At 43.0% G+C, this 18451-nt stretch overlaps 1 protein-coding gene across 4 annotated transcripts in view; it reads right to left on the bottom strand.

The window, feature by feature from the left end:
* Positions 1 to 18451, bottom strand: part of LOC108665509 (aryl hydrocarbon receptor nuclear translocator homolog) — a 62219-nt gene that overhangs the window by 29707 nt on the left and 14061 nt on the right. For 2 of the 4 annotated variants that reach the window (XM_018152265.2, XM_018152266.2), the window contains exons 3-4: positions 10708 to 10794; positions 6663 to 6731 (exon numbers count right to left, since the gene is read on the bottom strand). In XM_018152265.2, coding sequence (XP_018007754.1) covers positions 6663 to 6731; positions 10708 to 10794 — 156 coding nt within the window. The remainder of the gene's footprint in view (positions 1 to 6662; positions 6732 to 10707; positions 10795 to 18451) is intronic. The other 2 variants (XM_018152267.2, XM_018152268.2) reach the window with 1 other exon arrangement.

Here is an 18451-nt window from a genome sequence, read left to right as displayed (position 1 = left end):
GAAAGATAGATTACAACCTTTAACGGAGTTAGAGACACTAAAGATAGAAGGCATGTAAGGTAGACGGCAGAGCTTGAGGCGGCAGTGTGTGCGTGGCGTGAGTCGCGGTCAACAGAAGTTGGGGAGTAAACAGTCCAATTAGACGCCATAAAAGCAACTGCACTGCACGCCATCTCAGCCTCGGCGCCGCTGCTGCCCTAAAAAATCACTCTGCTTCTTGTAACTTCAATTTCCTCTGTCCGGCCCTGAAACATTTCAGCGCAGTTCTTGCAACTTCAATTTTCTCTGTTCGACCCTTGAAACATTTTCCTATCATATCTTAAAAATTTCAACGCAGTTCTTGTAATTTTAATTTTTCTACCAGATCTTGAAACAATTCAGAGCAGTTTTTGCAACTGCGATTTTCCTACCGAATCCAGTAGCAATTTCAACGCAGTTCTTGTAACTGGCATTTTCCTATCAGATCTTAAAACAATTCAGAGCAGTTTTTTGTAGCTGCGATTTTTCTACCGAATCCAGTAGCAATTTCAACGCAATTCCGACAACAATAATTTCCCTACACCAGAGCCTAAAACCAAGTTCTCACTGAAGAAATTTCTGCAGATGAGCACTGCAGCGATATCTTACCATTCTTGCTCCTTGCCAGATTTAAAATGTTGTAAAATAATAATATAAATAATACCTCTCGGCGCGGCAATCACTGGATCGTCAATCCGATAATAGTTTATATCTTCTCTGTCATAACGCTATCTAATCCAGTCCTTGCAAATTACTCAGTTCCGAGCGTTCAATTGACTGCTAAAATGTAAAACATTGAGATCCGAAGCGTTCGAACATAAATAATTTAGTTATCCCCGTCCCCATTTCAAACTGTTTTAGAAGAACCGNGGCAGTTAGTGTGAAGGCAGTTAGTGTGAAGGCAGTTAGTGTGAAGGCAGTTAGTGTGAGGGCAGTTAGTGTGAAGGCAGTTAGTGTGAAGGCAGTTAGTGTGAGGGCAGTTAGTGTGAGGGCAGTTAGTGTGAGGGCAGTTAGTGTGAAGGCAGTTAGTGTGAAGGCAGATAGTGTGAAGGCAGTTAGTGTGAGGGCAGTTAGTGTGAAGGCAGTTAGTGTGAAGGCAGTTAGTGTGAAGGCAGTTAGTGTGAAAGCAGTTAGTGTGAAAGCAGTTACGTGTGCACGCAGTTAGTGTGAAGGCAGTTAGTTCATATTTGGATGGCGAAGATTATGTTCGGTAATTAGGATTATTTTAAATTTTCCACTCATCGAGGTTTTCTACTTCATATAAATATTTTATCATAACAAAACTTTGGAACCATCGACGCACCCCAAAAATGAAGACTTGCATACAAGGTACTGGACTAACTAACGTAGGTAGTACCTCAGAAAGAAGCATTTATTAATACAACAAAGGTTGAACCCATTCAATCGCTTGTCAAGATAACTAAAACGTAAAAACTTTACGAAAAACTGTCAAGATAACTAAAACGTAAAAACTTTACGAAAAACTGTCAAGATAAATAAAACGTAAAAACTTTACGAAAAACTGTCAAGATAAATAAAACGTAAAAACTTTACGGAAAACTAATTCTAAAGCTCAATGGATTTACCGAAATTTGAAGAAATTACTGCATTAGCGGTGTAAAATTTTTTATGTGGCTTTTGCATTGGGCATGCGCAATGTCCACCCAAAGACCGGGGGCCACAACACCCACAAACTGGCACCCATAAATGCCCCCATGCAACATCCACAAAAAAGCCCCAATACCCACAAAGAGGCCCCCAACACCCACAAAGATGTGTATAAGAGACAGAATTAAGGCAGTGCGTGATCTGCGTGCCGGACACCAGCTTCTGTAAGTTCAAGTTACAAGACAGTCGATAACTCCAATAAATCATTAATAATTATCATTTGAATACATTTTTCTAATATATAAATACTTTAACTTTTAAACCAGAAAAGTTTATTTGGATGTTTGCAAACATTTGCAAGACATCCTATATATTGGGTCTGTCTCTTATACACATCTAGATGTGTATAAGAGACAGTTTTACAGCCGTTCATTTTCAATAAAGGGAAGTTCAGCTTTGAAAAGTGATCAATTTTCCTAGATAGGACCAAAGCTTTTGTGAGATTGANCCCTGATGCCCAATGGTCAGCCCTGATGCCCGCTGGTCAGCCCTGATGCCCAATGGTCAGCCCTGATGCCCAATGGTCAGCCCTGATGCCCAATGGTCAGCCCTGATGCCCGCTGGTCAGCCCTGATGCCCAATGGTCAGCCCTGATGCCCAATGGTCAGCCCTGATGCCCAATGGTCAGCCCTGATGCCCGCTGGTCAGCCCTGATGCCCAATGGTCAGCCCTGATGCCCAATGGTCAGCCCTGATGCCCAATGGTCAGCCCTGATGCCCGCTGGTCAGCCCTGATGCCCAATGGTCAGCCCTGATGCCCAATGGTCAGCCCTGATGCCCAATGGTCAGCCCTGATGCCCGCTGGTCAGCCCTGATGCCCAATGGTCAGCCCTGATGCCCAATGGTCAGCCCTGATGCCCAATGGTCAGCCCTGATGCCCGCTGGTCAGCCCTGATGCCCAATGGTCAGCCCTGATGCCCAATGGTCAGCCCTGATGCCCGCTGGTCAGCCCTGATGCCCAATGGTCAGCCCTGATGCCCAATGGTCAGCCCTGATGCCCGCTGGTCAGCCCTGATGCCCAATGGTCAGCCCTGATGCCCAATGGTCAGCCCTGATACCCAATGGTCAGCCCTGATGCAAAATGGTCAGCCCTGATGCCCAATGGTCAGCCCTGATGCAAAATGGTCAGCCCTGCTGCCCAATGGTCAGCCCTGATGCCCGCTGGTCAGCCCTGATGCCCAATGTCAGCCCTGATGCCCCAATGGTCAGCCTCGATGCCCCAATGGTCAGTCCTGATACCCGCTGGTCAGCCCTGATGCCCAATGTCAAGCTCTGATGCCCAATGGTCAGCCTCGATGCCCGCTGGTCAGTGCAAATCAGTGTCCGACGACCGCCCGTTACTGATTATTGCCTCGGGACTTGCATACCACCCAGTACGCGCATACATGGGATTTTGTACTCCGTAAAATGAATAAGTCATATTGTCTGAATAATGGCAAACTTTCTCACCCATATTGCGAGCAGAAAGCGGGCGTAGTACTGATGTAGCCATTGCGGGATAAGAGTCCGGATGGCTCACAAAAATTAGAAAAGTGCATCGCTATTTTGACCAAGCCTCCAATGTGGACCAAATCAGCTTTAACCCCCTACTGCCTGACTGCGACATGAGTAACCGGAGCAATATTATCACAAACCTACTTCCCAAAAAGGAAACGTTCCTGTGAGCGTAAAATGACTTGCACTGATGGTTTCCGCCACGTACGACAACTTTAAAATGCTCTTTGTTGCGTACAAACGTCCTCAGGTTGCTACACACAATAGTTTACAGATTATTTAAGTTGAAAGTTATGTTCCCGAAGAGTGACATACGGCGGTAGAGGGCTAACACGTGCATTGAACGTTTAATATACGTCACGCACGCCTCAAGCACGAAAGGTACACGTATGTAACATGATCGTATGATGGATGCGCGTCATGTAGCGGTTATAGCCGTATGAAGGACGTGGTCTGTACGGCCGGCCGTACGGTATACGTACGAGACCGTATGATGGAAGTTTTACACATAAGCGTTAAAGACGTACTCCATAAGAACGTAAGATGACCGTATTTCATGAGGCCGTATATTGTGGACGCGCATGATACGGCCGCATGGAGGAAGCGTTACATGTAGACAAGACGATACCTATTGTACAACAAAGGCATATCAAAAGCAGCGCGCATCTTGCTCTGCCCCCATTTATTTCATCCCCAAATTAAGCAAGGAAACGCTTTAGTAATACAACTAAATACAGGGCAAGGCCCCATGTAAATGTTAATTAATGATCGATTAGTAGTACAGAGGCTCTAGGGTGAGGATAACAGTCCTGAAACAAGGTTATATGGTTAGTATAAAGTCGTTGCGCGGCTCCAGCGTAGAGGTACAAGAATTCTGAATCAAGGTTAAATGTTTAGTAACGTGGCTAGATGCAAGGTTTCAAGATAAACACCAAACGTTATTTTTATATGGTGTTTTTGTTCCCGTAGTCAGTACAAATGAAGTTAGTCACGCTTACATTACAAACTTATTTCGCTTACAACTTTGAACTGTAGTACACAAAATGGTCCAGTGAACGAAGATAGTCGTAATGATTTAACACGGATCATTTAAATAAATCATTCAGACAAATGATTTTCAAGAAAAGATCATTTAAATAAACCACTCACCCAAACGGTTTCCAAGACATACAAGACAGAAAAGAGCGAGTTAGTTTAATTTGATGTCGAGACAGTTCATCAACAGTTATGTGTTCTGCATCAACTCGTAGAAATCGTATCAATAATACACTTCAGCGATTTCTATGTCTATTATCTTTACACACGTTTCATTTCGCAAAATAAAAATTCACACTTCATTAATTTATCAAAGTTTCCAACATCATTTTCACAAGCAAGCTCCAAATTTTTGTATTGGAATAATGAACATCGAACTCGGTAACCGGAAAAATTGATCAATACGCGAATTCTAATGATAACATGCACGTCTAGGTCAAGTTCACTAATCTTACATGTATGCATATACTCTGTTATAAAAAATAAATAATGTCCAGAGTTCTAGCTCACTTGAATATCAATTCAGTGTACCATCGACACAACAACAACATCAAGTGCATAACAAACCTCTAGTTCACCGACACTATACAACGAAACATTTGGCTAAATTTTCTTACAGTATTACACCAAAATTTTATAGATCTCTCTAATCAAGAAATGCATGAGCGGGAATATCCAGCACGCCACTCCTTGCAATAAAAGCTCACCGAAATTCGACAAAATTCACTAATGGCGGACATTGAATTTCGTTATGGCGACCAATTAAGAGCTGGACTCCAGACGGCAATTCATACAACATGGCGATAAGACATTACCAAATAAGGTAATCTGCAATAATATACAATGCGATGGCAAAAAACACTACAATATTTCATTTCAATTTAAATATTTGAAAAATTAGAGAGAATAAGCTTGCCTTTTTCGTGTTCTTCTTCCCTACTAAGAAGATGGGGTGGATGATGGATAGGATGAGGTCTGGATTACTATAGGACTAGGAATCATAATAAATTCATGGTGTTCGCATAACATATTCCCTGACCTAATAACTATACGAAATCTTTTAGTTTTGATTTCACGCAGAGTCAACCTGAACAATGCGACGGCACGATATCCGATCACACACAATTTAGTAACACAGAAAAATTGAGCCCAAGAGAAGGGAGTTAAGTTAACTTCAAATCGCAAGCAACGGGTTAGTGACGGTCATCTACTGAAGCCATACATTGAATTTGTAATCACGGTTTCAAAATTGAAATTTTCCGTGCTTTAACCGTGGGCAGCGGTTGACTGATTTACCTAATGCCAGTCTTAGAGCAAATTATACCGTGTACTTCAATGTATTCAACAACCAATATCCTCGGTTTCACACAGATTTGAACGCCGTCGAGGTTCATCTATTGTCATACTGGACTCTCGAAAAAATTCATGTGGATTCTTGAGTTCACCATCGCTGGAATCATAATTGCTACGAAGCTGAACTATAGCTGGGTCATAACTGCTCCGAAGCGAGACTAACTGGGGTCATAAATGCTCTAAAGCGGGACTAATCGGAATCAAAACTGCTACGAAGCGGGGCGAACCGCGGGTCAAATCTGCTTCGAAGCCAGACTCAGCGGGGTTAAAACTGCTCCGTAGCGGAAATATATGGAGAAATAACTGCTCCGAAGCGGGATAATAACGGGTCATAACTCTGGACGAACCGGGGTCAAAACTGCTCTGAAACGGGATGAAGTTGTGTCTAAACTGCTCTGAAGCGGGACTTTGGAGACACAACTGCTCCGAAACGGGACTACGAGGGGTCAAAACTGCTCCGGAGTGGGACTTAGGAGACATAACTGCTCCGAAACGGGGCTGATTCGCTGGAGTGAAGCAACATGCGGCTCTAGCAACCGCCTAGTAGAGCACGAAAAGTGCGACTATGAGCAATGAGCACGAGCAGATTTCCTCTAAGTACTAGACATGGTGGGATTACGATAATATGTACACATTGAGGAAACAATAACACGACATTAGAGGAGCACAGCAGTAAGCCTGGGCTACACATACAACACAACAGACACGGAATATGAGCACGCATGGATAACTTAAACGTACAACTACGAGACAGGACACGAGAACTAGAGAGCAATAGAAATGTAAAATAAATAGGACAATACAGGCCCGACCTATGAGCAGGAGGAATACGTATTTTGGTAGGAGGAGGTATCCTGGCGGTAGGAGAGGTAAAGTACCCTGGGATTAATGTGGTAATTTTCTGAAGGTTGGAGGGATAAGAATCCAATGAGTAGGCGAGGCAGGTATCCTGGGAGAATGAGGGGTAAGTGAGCTAGGAGAAGGAGAGCCAAGTGTCCTGGGAGTAGGAAAGCCAAGTATCCTGGATAAGAAGGAAGGGTAAGTATCCTGGGAGTAGGAGGGGTATATAAGTAGGGGCTAAAGTATGACTCGCACCTTGATTCAGGAGTAGAGGAAGGTGGATTGCTGGCACCAGCGCTCTGAACGCTGCCATCACCGCTGCAACTGCAACGAAAACACTTGGGCTCGTCACTGCTCGTAAATACCCCAGCAATAGCACGTAACAGCCTGACACCAACAAGTAATTGCTCGTAAACACCCCAACTCTATAACGAAACAGCCCGACATCAACAAGTAACTGCTCCTAAACAGCCCGGAACTAACCGGTAACAGCATATAAACAGTCGTATAATACCGCAAATCGTTGACGCAACAGAATTAGGAGCTAAATACACTCAACATAGTATTCAAAGTAATACCTGAACATCAGCGACGCTTAGGTGGAATTTTAGAATGTCAGCCTCAGAAACGCTGAAGTTGGGAAATCATTACGCGGTTACGGCGATAAATCAAATTAAAATGCGGCTAAATTGGAATTTATATAAACACGTCTTCCATTTTTGTTGCAAATTACGGCGAAATTAGCAGAACGCTGGCGCTGATAATTGTATCGTTTGATGAACAAGAAATAACATAGGAAAATTTATCCGAGACAGGGGCTATATAATGCGAATTAAATATGCCGATGCAACAGCATATTGGAGATTCATAAAATAACCGCTCGAGAAAATGGCAGATTTTCGGAGTTACACTTATTTTGCATTGAGGCAAAAGCAAGTATAAAACCCTGTGCTCATGAGAGTGCAGCTTTTTACACACATACAAAATTATAACATTTATTATTTACTAACAGCACGGAGTAACCAGCGTTGAAACAGCATCAACCACAGCACGCTTCCAACAAACTGTTATAGACAGAAAACCCACTATATACCGTCAAGAGCCAGTATAGACAGTAAACACCCTGCACACGGAGAGTCAACACAGTGTACACAAAACACACAGTACACACGATCGCCGGCATATTGTTCACTCATTAGAGTTTGGAAGAGACAAAAAAGCCGCACCCTCCCCTGACACCCCGGACATATTTCCAGCCGCACGCACCCATTGAAGAGGTCACGCTCGGGGCATGACTTCTGGACTCTCGAGTCCCCCATTCATCCAGCTTCCCCAGTTCCATAGGAATAAAATCTCGACTAATTAATAACCAAGTATCATTCCACATCAGGTACATCTGATATTCATAGTAAATATTATACTCAATGGAACATTACACTCAGAGGAGCTACATAGATCGTCGAATACCTGCTGTATAGAGCTACACCTGGCACACAAGAGTCGATGTATGAAGCCACACATAGCACACACACAAGACACAGGCTCCAGCAGCAGAAGCAGCCCGGTTGTACCAATATTTACAGGCGGACAGGGCGGCCGCGTTGCGATCAGCATTTTTACGAGTAGGAGTTTACCCGCGCACCGCTAGCCACACGGCGGCGCTCCTTCGCTCCCGCCCTTTGCCGGGTTGCCTTCTTACAGTGTTCTATCCTAACACGCATCTTACGTTGAAATAACGCTGATTAAACGTTGTTTCAACGTATTCAACTCGTAGTCAGCGTTGTTTCAATGCAATTAACTGGAAAGCGCACTCACGAAATGAGTTCATCAAAAACAGTTTTGACCGTAAAAATGCGCGACGTCTAACACTATCCTAGGACGCTCGGAACACGATTCGAGAAATAATCCCAAATCAAAGAGATGTCCAAGTTACTATAGGCGGCTAAGATCGTGCATCTTTCGGCAGCTTTACGCGAGCGACTGACATTTGAACATCATTTCTATGGCCAATCTGACATTTGAATATCGTCTCTACGGCCAAGCTGACATTAGGTAGCCAAAACAGCAGGTAGCGGCACAAGAAGGACGTATATATATGAAGGCATAATCTTGAGAATAAATCTATGGCATATTACTGAGGAAAACTAAGACAGCATCGAATCTGAACTTCATGACAACCTAATATGTTTAGAATGTCTGATACGTTAAGAATGATATGAGAAGAAATCCTTGATTAAGAAATGTGACTCGATAGGGAAAAAGTGTTTTGTGGCGAGACGACTTGATTGTGACAAGGTGCTTTGATTGTGACAAGGTGTCTTAATTGTGACAAGGTGCCTTGATTGTGACAAGGCACCTCGATTGTGACAAGGTGCTTTGATTGTGACAATGTGTCTTGATTGTGACAAATGCCTTGATAGTGACAAGGCACCTTGATTGTGAGAAGGCGACTTGATTGTGACAAGGTGCCTCGATTGTGATAAGGTGCATTGATTGAGAGCAGGCAGCATGGCAAGAGTGTAGAAAGCATGGCAAAGAAAAGATGTCGGCAAGACTACATGATGGAATAGTAATGGCAAGATAACATCATGACACGGTGACATGATGACGACATGATACCATGATAGGTCTTAGATAACACGATATATATAAAAAGGTATAACAAAGATAACAGATAAGATAAGGATTATATGAAAATTACGCATACAAGATTTAAGTTCATAAAGGTATTCAAGATCATAACCAAGATATATGAATTGAAAATGTATACATAGTTCGATAAACAGCTGTAAGACAGCATCGAATCTGAACTTCATGACAACCTAATATGTTTAGAACGTCTGATACGTTAAGAATATTTGATATGAGAAAAAAAATCTTTGATTAAGAAATATGATTTGATAAGAGGAAAAGTGCCTTGTGACAAGATGACTTGATTGTGACAAGGTGCCTTGATTGTGACAACGAGACTTGATTGTGACAAGGTGCTTAGATTGTGAGGTACCTCGATTGTGACAAGGTGCCTTGAGTGTGAGGTAACTTGATTGTGTCACGGCGCCTTGATTGTGACACCATGATTGTGACAAGGTGCCTTGATTGTGACAAGGTGCCTTGATTGTGACAAGGTGCCTTGATTGTGACAAGGTGACTTGATTGTGACAAGGTGCCTTGATTGTGACAAGGTGACTTGATTAAGAGCAGGTAACATGAAAAGAGTGTAGAAAGCATTGCAAAGACAAGATGTCGGCAATAATACATGCTGGAATAGTAATGGCAAGATAACATCATGAAACGGCTACATGATGATGACATGATACTATGATAGATCTTAGATAACACGATATATATAAAAAGGTATAACAAAGATAACAGATAAGATAAGGATTATATGAAAATTACGCATACAAGATTTAAGTTCATAAAGGTATTCAAGATCATAACCAAGATATATGAATTGAAAATGTATACATAGTTCGATAAACAGCTGGGACTCAGGATTTAATACGCATTAATTCAAGTGGCTTAAATCATCTATTCCATTTGCGATGTGAACGAGAACAATACACATACATATCTGAATAGGTGGTCACTTATTCTACACTACACATAGGCCACACACGTTAAGTAAATGAGCCACACATCAAAATACAGACCACACATGAGTTGACAACACACACAGCAAGTTAACAACACACACAAAGTTAGTGGACTTCTCACACACTATCAGAAGAACGTGAACCACACACATAAAGTACATGGACCGCTCATATGAGTAAGTGAAAGACACACACACAGAATTAAGTGAACCCCGTAAACGTGAAGTAAATGGACCACTAACACGAAAAGTTGACCATGGCCACATGAATAAGCAGACCACACACATTAGTAAAAGGAACCCAAACACATGTGTAACTGGACCCCCAAAAAATACAAAAAGGTGAGTAAGTAGAACATACAATCAGAGAGGGGACTCCACACACACACACATGTGTAACTTGTGTAACTGAACAACACATACAGGAGTAAAAGGACCCTTAACTAATCAGTAAGAAGCCCACAAATATACACAATGATCAGTGAGAGGACCGCACACAAATGAGTACGTGGACCACACACACAGACATGAGTAATTAAAACACATATATACACAAGGATGAGTCAGTGGACCAAACAACCTAAGTAGGAAGACCACACGCACCCGAGTAAGTGGACCACATAAACACACACGAGTGGACCACACAACCACACACGAGTGGACCACACAACCACACACGAGTGGACCACAGACCACACTACTCACCTGGCAAACCTCTCCTTGTCCTGGAGGTTGTCGTCGCCGGACTCAAGACGGCCGTACTTGCTGCCCGCGCTCTCGTCCTCGTCTGACCTGAGGGTGGGTCATGGTAGCCGTTAAACTGGGTCATGGTAGCCGTTAAACTGGGTCATGGTAGGTAACCTATACCATCTTAAATATTATATCAACTCATATGCATGGAATATGTTGTGCAAATGAGATACTATCAACACTGTAGCAATTCATCCATGAAATAAAGGGTCGCAAGTTATATATATTCGAGCAGACACGTTCACATAACCGATACAAAAAGTTCAGTAATGCACATAAACGAATTAGGTACATAAAAAATTGTTCACATTTCCATATGTTCGGACCAGAAAAGCAGCAGCCGGCAATTGCAATGCAAAATACACACATACAACACAAAATATTCACAACACAAGGGGCTATAGGAAGACTGTACAAACACGCAACGTAATTACGTTAATCGAGTGCATAAACTCAGCGACCAGGCACCGTAAGAAGCGATCAAAGCGCGCGCGTATTGACACGGCGCACAGCAGACGCACACGGCGTATCTTCAGCGCAATGGACCAGCGACGTTAACGGGGCATGACTGTCTATAATGTAGGCTTGGTGTGAATTAGGTACATTAATAAAGTCATATTATCTTTATTACTATTATTTTGCATATTTCAAAATAAAATTGTTTGCAGATTGCGAAATAATATCCATATTTTTATATCAATCCTTTCCATTAGATGAGCATGAGTCCACGAGATGAGTTCCATAAGATGAGGCACGAACTTGTCCACGTGAGGCATGAGTTTATAGTACTAATGGAGATATTAGTGCTGGTGCTGGTGGTGATGATGCGTATGAGGTGTAATGGTGAAGAGAGAGGGTGCAGAATGTGGGTGCAGAGTGTGGGTGCAAAGGGAGAGTGCAGATGGAGGGTGTAGAGGGAGGATAGCTGGGGTGGGCGGGTAGCAGCAGTCAATTAAACCCAGGACTATCAACCTCAAGTCGTGACCGAGGCTAAAAAATCACCGACGTCCAGTTCAGCTCGCGGCCCCACCACCACCACCCACCCACCTCCTCAACCACACCCACTATCACCCACCACCACTGCAACCTTCTCAACCACACTCACCTCTCAACGTTATATTAAAAACCTTAAATAATAAGTGCCAACGGTAAAAATATATCAAACAACCTACTAAATTCCAAACTGGGTTATGATAGACGACCTGAAGCGACACTACGAAGTGGCGTCGTGAGGCAAACTGCAACTAAAAGGCACAGCTGTTAACATTGAGGCGCCAACTAGTACCTACAGAGAGCTAGTTCCTGCAGCTAGCAGGGAGCTACTACTCGCTAGTACTAGAAGTTCACTAGTGAAGCTCGTATCCTCTAGTGTCGGGGCAGCGTTCGCCGCCGCGGCAGTTGAGCAGTAAATGACAGGGGCAGTAGTGACAGCATTGCAGTAAATGACAGCATAAAGCAGTGCTCTACACAGCATAAAGCAGTGCTCTACACAGCATAAAGCACTGCTCTACACAGCATAAAGCATGGCAGAGGTTCCCACGCCCGAGCGCCGTATTTAGCGTTCATGCCGGCCGCTTGTTAGCGCACAACCGCTTATTAGCGCGCACCAGCCTGCTACACAGGCTCTACACTAACTCGTGTCACCAACACAATATACACAAATAACCATTAGCACACAACTCAAACAAACAACCATCAACACAACACTTACACAAACAACCATCAACACAACACTTACACAAACAACCATCAACACAACACTTACACAAACAACCATCAACACAACACTCAAACAAACAACCATCAACACAACACTTACACAAACAACCATCAACACAACACTTACACAAACAACCATCAACACAACTCACACAAACAACCGTCAACACACAACTAAAACAAACAACCATCAACACAAACTCATACAAATATACTATGTACATTGTGCTAAGTACCCAAGAAAAAACTATCTAATTCTAATGACCGGCCGCCACCGTGAAAAAAAAAAACGTTTCGCATTTTTTTCATATGTTACACGGGTTTCTTCTGTTGAATTTTCATTTGTTATACGGGCGTCTAGTGTTGAATTTTCATATGTCATACGGGCTTCTAGTGTTGAATTTCCATATGTTATACGGGCTCATTGCGTTGAATTCCCATAATGTTATACGGCTTTATTGTATTGAAGTAGAAAAAGTCGATCCGGTGTTTTTCCACGCGGCAGCCAGACACTGAAATGCCGTTAAGACCGTTTACGATGATTTTTCGAGTGTACTAAATACGTACTTTTATGCAAATTTGATTGAAGACTGGAGCATGCTTTTCATCAACAATTTTCTTATTCAATTTTTTAATGAAATGAACAAAATTTCTTGCTGGCGCCGAGAGATGTTGTTCATAAGTTTCATGTAATATAGAAAGTTGTAAACTTCTTCAAATTATTAACTACATTGGTCTACATGCCACCTACAATCTGGAGGACCCAAGAACCACATGCGGGAGGCCCACAATGTGGCCATCACCAGAGCGACATTGGAGGCCTGCACCAGCATAGTTATGCGGTGCCCCGACCCATCGAGACTGGCGATAGCTGAGGCCCTCATTATCAAGAGNTTAACATCACTGGGTCAGGCTAACAAAAGGAAAACCCATGCAGGTCGACGCGTTAACAATAAAATTCGTATATAAAGTAAATCATTTTAAAGAACATCGATTACGAATTGATTTCGTTACAACGATGTTGTTTAATCAACGTTATTTCAACGTAAGATGTCGGGTACAAGACCTCGATCCACATGATGTTAAAAAACATCCATTACGAGTTTATTTCGTTGAAACGTTTAGTCAACGTCATTTGAACGTCAGATGCCCGGTAAAGTTCAGTAAGTAGCATCAGACAGGAGAGGCTCACACGCGAGCAGCAATTGAGCCTACGCCTCTGTAGGCCTAAGGGAATGTGGTGCGCAGCTATGGGGATGAAGAGTGTGTACTTATACTTATTGCTGGTCTTCTTCAGGAACAAAGTATACATGAACACACAAGTATACACGAACACACCAGAAGTATACAGAAACACCATAAGTATAAAGAAACACAATAGGTATTCAGAAACACACCAAAAGTATACAGCAACACATCAAAAGTATACAGCAACACATCAAAAGTATACAGCAACACATCAAAAGTATACAGCAACACATCAAAAAGTATATAGCATCACATCAAAAGCATAGAGCAAAACACATAAGTATACAGCAAGACAACAGAAGTATGCAGCAACACACCAAAGATATACATTTTATACACTACAAAAGTATACATTTACACGAACATCCACATGCCAAAAACAGACGGCGATACTAAAAAAAACGTGCATGAATGAAGCGTGGTAAATCAAGGCCGCAGCCGCACTATGCCAAATAGCACACCATTTACCGTCTTAAGCGAGTTCGGTGTGACATCAATTAACATACCGGGGCAGGCGAAAGCCTATTGCCCTAAGGTTGAAGCCTATTACCCTAAGGTTGAAGCCTATTACCCTAAGGTTGAAGCCTATTACCCTAAGGTTAAAGCCTATATTACCCTAAGGTTAAAGCCTATATTACCCTAAGGTTAAAGCCTATATTACACTAAGGTTGAAGCCTATTACCCTAAGGTTAGAGTTTATTATCCTAATGTTCGAGTCTATTACCCTAAGGTTGAAGCCTATTACCCTAAGGTTGAAGCCTATTACCCTAAGGTTGAAGCCTATTACCTAAGGTTGAAGCCTATTACCCTAAGGTTGAAGCCTATTACCCTAAGGTTGAAGCCTATTACCCTAAGCCTCGTACACCCACGCAACCATCCAGAACAGAGGCGCTATGGGAATCATGCCCAAATGCACAGTCCCGGTATTAGCGTCACCAGCTCACCACGAATAACTCGACCATCACAACTGACCACAACTAACTCAGATACCATAACTGACCACCAATACTGCCACAGAAGACCGCAGCAAAATGCGTCACGACTGTAAACAAAGAATTTCAGTCGAACTACCTGAATTTTCTCTAAGCATGGGGCGGTGTTGCAGCAAGTGGCAATCACTCCTCTTACTTAATAAATAACATATTGTCTTTAAAACTTCCACGTTCTTGAGATACGGCTTCTATATATATAGTATCTCATGAGATATAAGCTAATACAATATTATTAATGTTTAATAATGGAATTAATACAGAGGTGTTGTGTACAACACACAGAAAAATATGTGTGTTTTATTAGGTGCCGTAGAGCCCTGGCACGAGTGCCGCTGGACGGACGTCGCGTGAGGGCAATCAGGCCGAGTGATGGAGTGGGGAGAGTGGGCGAGGGGAAGAGGGAGAGTGGGGAGGGAGGAGTGGGCGGAAGGGGAGTCGAACAGAGGGAAGAGTGGAGGAGGGGAAGAGGGGGGAGTGAGGGAGTGGGGAGTGGGCGAGGGGAAGAGGGAGGAGTAAGAGGAAGGGGAGGGAGGAGGGAGTGGAGGAGTGAATGAGAGGAGGGGGACGTGGAGAGACGTCTGAGGTAATAAAAGGGAAGTGGAGAAACTAGTGAGGGGAGTGAAGAGTGAGAGAAAATAGTGAGAGGCGTGGAGGAAAGCAGAATGAGGATAAAAATGAAGGAGTGATGACGTGTGGAAAAGTGAGAGAGGATGCGAGATATGCAAAAGGAGGGGAAACAGGTCAAGCGAGAGGGGAATGACATGAGCACAGTGAGCGAGGGTGAAAAAGTGAAAGTACAGAGAGAAGAAGGAGGTAACAACGAGAAAGAGATCACAGGAGAAGAAATTCCTGACATTAAACATGAAAACTTTTACAGGTGAAACTTGTAAAACATCCCAACATGAAAATTAATAACGTTTCGACATGAAAAATGGAAACATTCCTACAGGAAACAGAACCTTTACCACATGAAACATGGAAACATTCTCACATGAAACATGGAAACATTCCAACATGAAACAGCAACTTTTTCACGTGAAACATAGCAACTTTTCCCCATGAAATATGGAAAAATTCCTACAGGAAACAGCAACTTTACCACATGAAACCTAAAAAAAGTGAGTTGACGTTAGACCTGGCAGTTCCAGCGCTCTAACACTATGGCCCGAGTCTGCTTCCTACAGCTTGTATGTTAATGAGCTTCATGCCTGGCATTTATAATCAGAAACATCGGTGAAGTGCCATAACTATTCAAAATATACAGAATATTCAGTTATTTTCTACACAGAGTAGGGCAAAAAAGCGTAGATTTAGTGCGAAGGTAGTTAACTCAGAGGACTGGATCTACATGTAGAAGAAAACTTTTTCATTTATATGTTTGTATAAAATATTAAATGTTTATATTGAATCATTAGGCATGAAGAGATTAGGGAACTAAAATGAGTTTGGTAGGAGCGAGAGAACGAAGGATAAATGGGGACCCGGAGACTGGGAGTGGGAGTGGAGTGTGGAGGGAGTAAATACGCATGGCGTATGTGGGGCGCATGGTGCGCATGACGCATGACGCAGCGGGCACATTTCGCGCAGGACGCATGGCGTATGTGGGGCGCATGGTGCGCATGACGCAGCGGGCACATTTCGCACAGGACGCATGGCGTCTATGGTACGCATGACGCATGACGCATGACGCTATTGACGGCACCGCGTGCGCGGCGCTGCCATTGACAGACCATCGACCGCCGCGTGGAGGACAGCACAGCCGCGTCCACGCTCACCGTCGCCATGGACGGCGGCCCATGGCAGGACATTAGTGGACTGCACTCAACCACTGTAAACAGTTAACTGCCGTCAAAAATTGACTACTGTCAACCTGTCTCTTATACACATCNCCACTCCCCACCCCCATGTACCCCCCGGGGTACGTACCGTACGCGTACATTGCGTAGCGTAACTTTCAGGAGGGCACTTGCTTCAGTCACGTCACGTCCACGCGTGCATTGCGTATCTTAACACACGTGCACTTATCTTAACACGCGTATAATTATCTTAACACGCTTGCACTTATCTCAACACTCGTATAATTATCTTAACACGCTTGCACTTATCTCCACACTCGTACGCGTATCTTAATACGTCTGATCTTCACCTAGATCATCAGATATATCACGTCTAAACCTATCATACGGTTTCTGCCGTATAAACAACAACTGTAAACAAAAAACACAAATCTAGAAAGAAAGAGATTCATTAAACGTTTTTTTACAATACAGGACTTAAACGTGTTATAAAAATAACACAAACACCATCATCTCAAGGCACAGGCAGTCAATGCAAAGACAGGCCAGGCACACACCAGGCACAGGCACAGGTAAGCTAGAGGCAGTCAGGGCAGAGAGGCACAGGTAAGGTGGGCAGAGGTTCCCACGCCCGAGCGCCGTATTTAGCGTTCATGCCGGCCGCTTGTTAGCGCACAACCGCTTATTAGCGCGCACCAGCCTGCTACACGGGCTCTACATGCACTAACTCGTGTCACCAACACAACACGTACACAAACAACCATCAACACACAATTCATACAAACATAGTATGTACATTGTGCAAAGAACCCATGGAAAAACTGTTTAATTCTAATGACCGGCAGCCCCCGTGAAAAAAAAAACACGTTTCGCCGTTTATTAATATGTTATATGGGCTTCTTGTGTTGAATTTTCTTGTTATACTGGCCTCTTGTGTTAATTTTCTTATGTTATACGGGCTTCTTGTGTTGAATTTTCATATGTTATACAGGCTTCTTCTGTTGAATTTTCATGTTATACTGGCCTCTTGTGTTGAATTTTCATATGTTATACTGGCCTCTTGTGTTGATTTTCATATATTATACGGGCTTCTTCTGTTGAATTTTCATGTTATACTGGCCTCTTGTGTTGAATTTTCATATGTTATACTGGCCTCTTGTGTTAATTTTCTTATGTTATACGGGCTTCTTCTGTTGAATTTTCTTATGTTTTACTGGCTTCTTAATTGTGTTGAATTTTCTCATGTCATACGGGCTTCACGTGTTGAATTTTCATATGTTATACGGACTTCTTGTGTTGAATTTTCTTATGTTATACGGGCTTCATGTGTTGAATTTTCGTGTGTTACGGGTTTCTTGGGTTGAATTTCCATATCTTGTAGTTTTTTTTTGTGTTGAAGTAGAAAAAAAAGTCGATACGGTGTTTTTCCACGTGTCAGTCAGACACTGAAATGCCGTTAAGACCGGTGACTTTTCGAACAGTGTACTAAATACATACTTTTATGCAAGTTTGACAAGACTAGAGCACGCTTTTTATCGACAATCTTCTAATATAATTTTTCAACGAGTCGAACAAAAGTTCTTGCTGGCACCGGGAAATGTTGTTTATAAATTTTCATGTAATAGAGAAAGTTGTAGACTTCTTCAAATTATTAACTATATTGGTCTACATGTCATATACAATCTGGAGGACCTAAGAACCACATGCGGGAGGCTCACAATGAGACCATCACCCGAGCGACATTGGAGGCCTGCACCAGCATATTTATGCGGTGCCCTGACCCATCGAGACTGGCGATAGCTGAGGCCCTCATTATCAAGAGCTGAGGCTCTCATTATCAAGAGCTGAGGCTCTCATTATCAAGAGCTGAGGCTCTCATTATCAAGAGCTGAGGCTCTCATTATCAAGAGCTGAGGCCCTCATTATCAAGAGCTGAGGCCCTCA

The sequence above is a fragment of the Hyalella azteca genome, unplaced genomic scaffold (genome assembly GCF_000764305.2).
Source record: "Hyalella azteca isolate HAZT.00-mixed unplaced genomic scaffold, Hazt_2.0.2 contig4041, whole genome shotgun sequence".
In the NCBI taxonomy this organism is placed as follows: Eukaryota; Metazoa; Arthropoda; class Malacostraca; order Amphipoda; family Hyalellidae; genus Hyalella; species Hyalella azteca.
The sequence above is the reverse complement of the archived record's forward strand: the minus strand, read 5'-3'. Positions and strand labels throughout refer to the sequence as shown.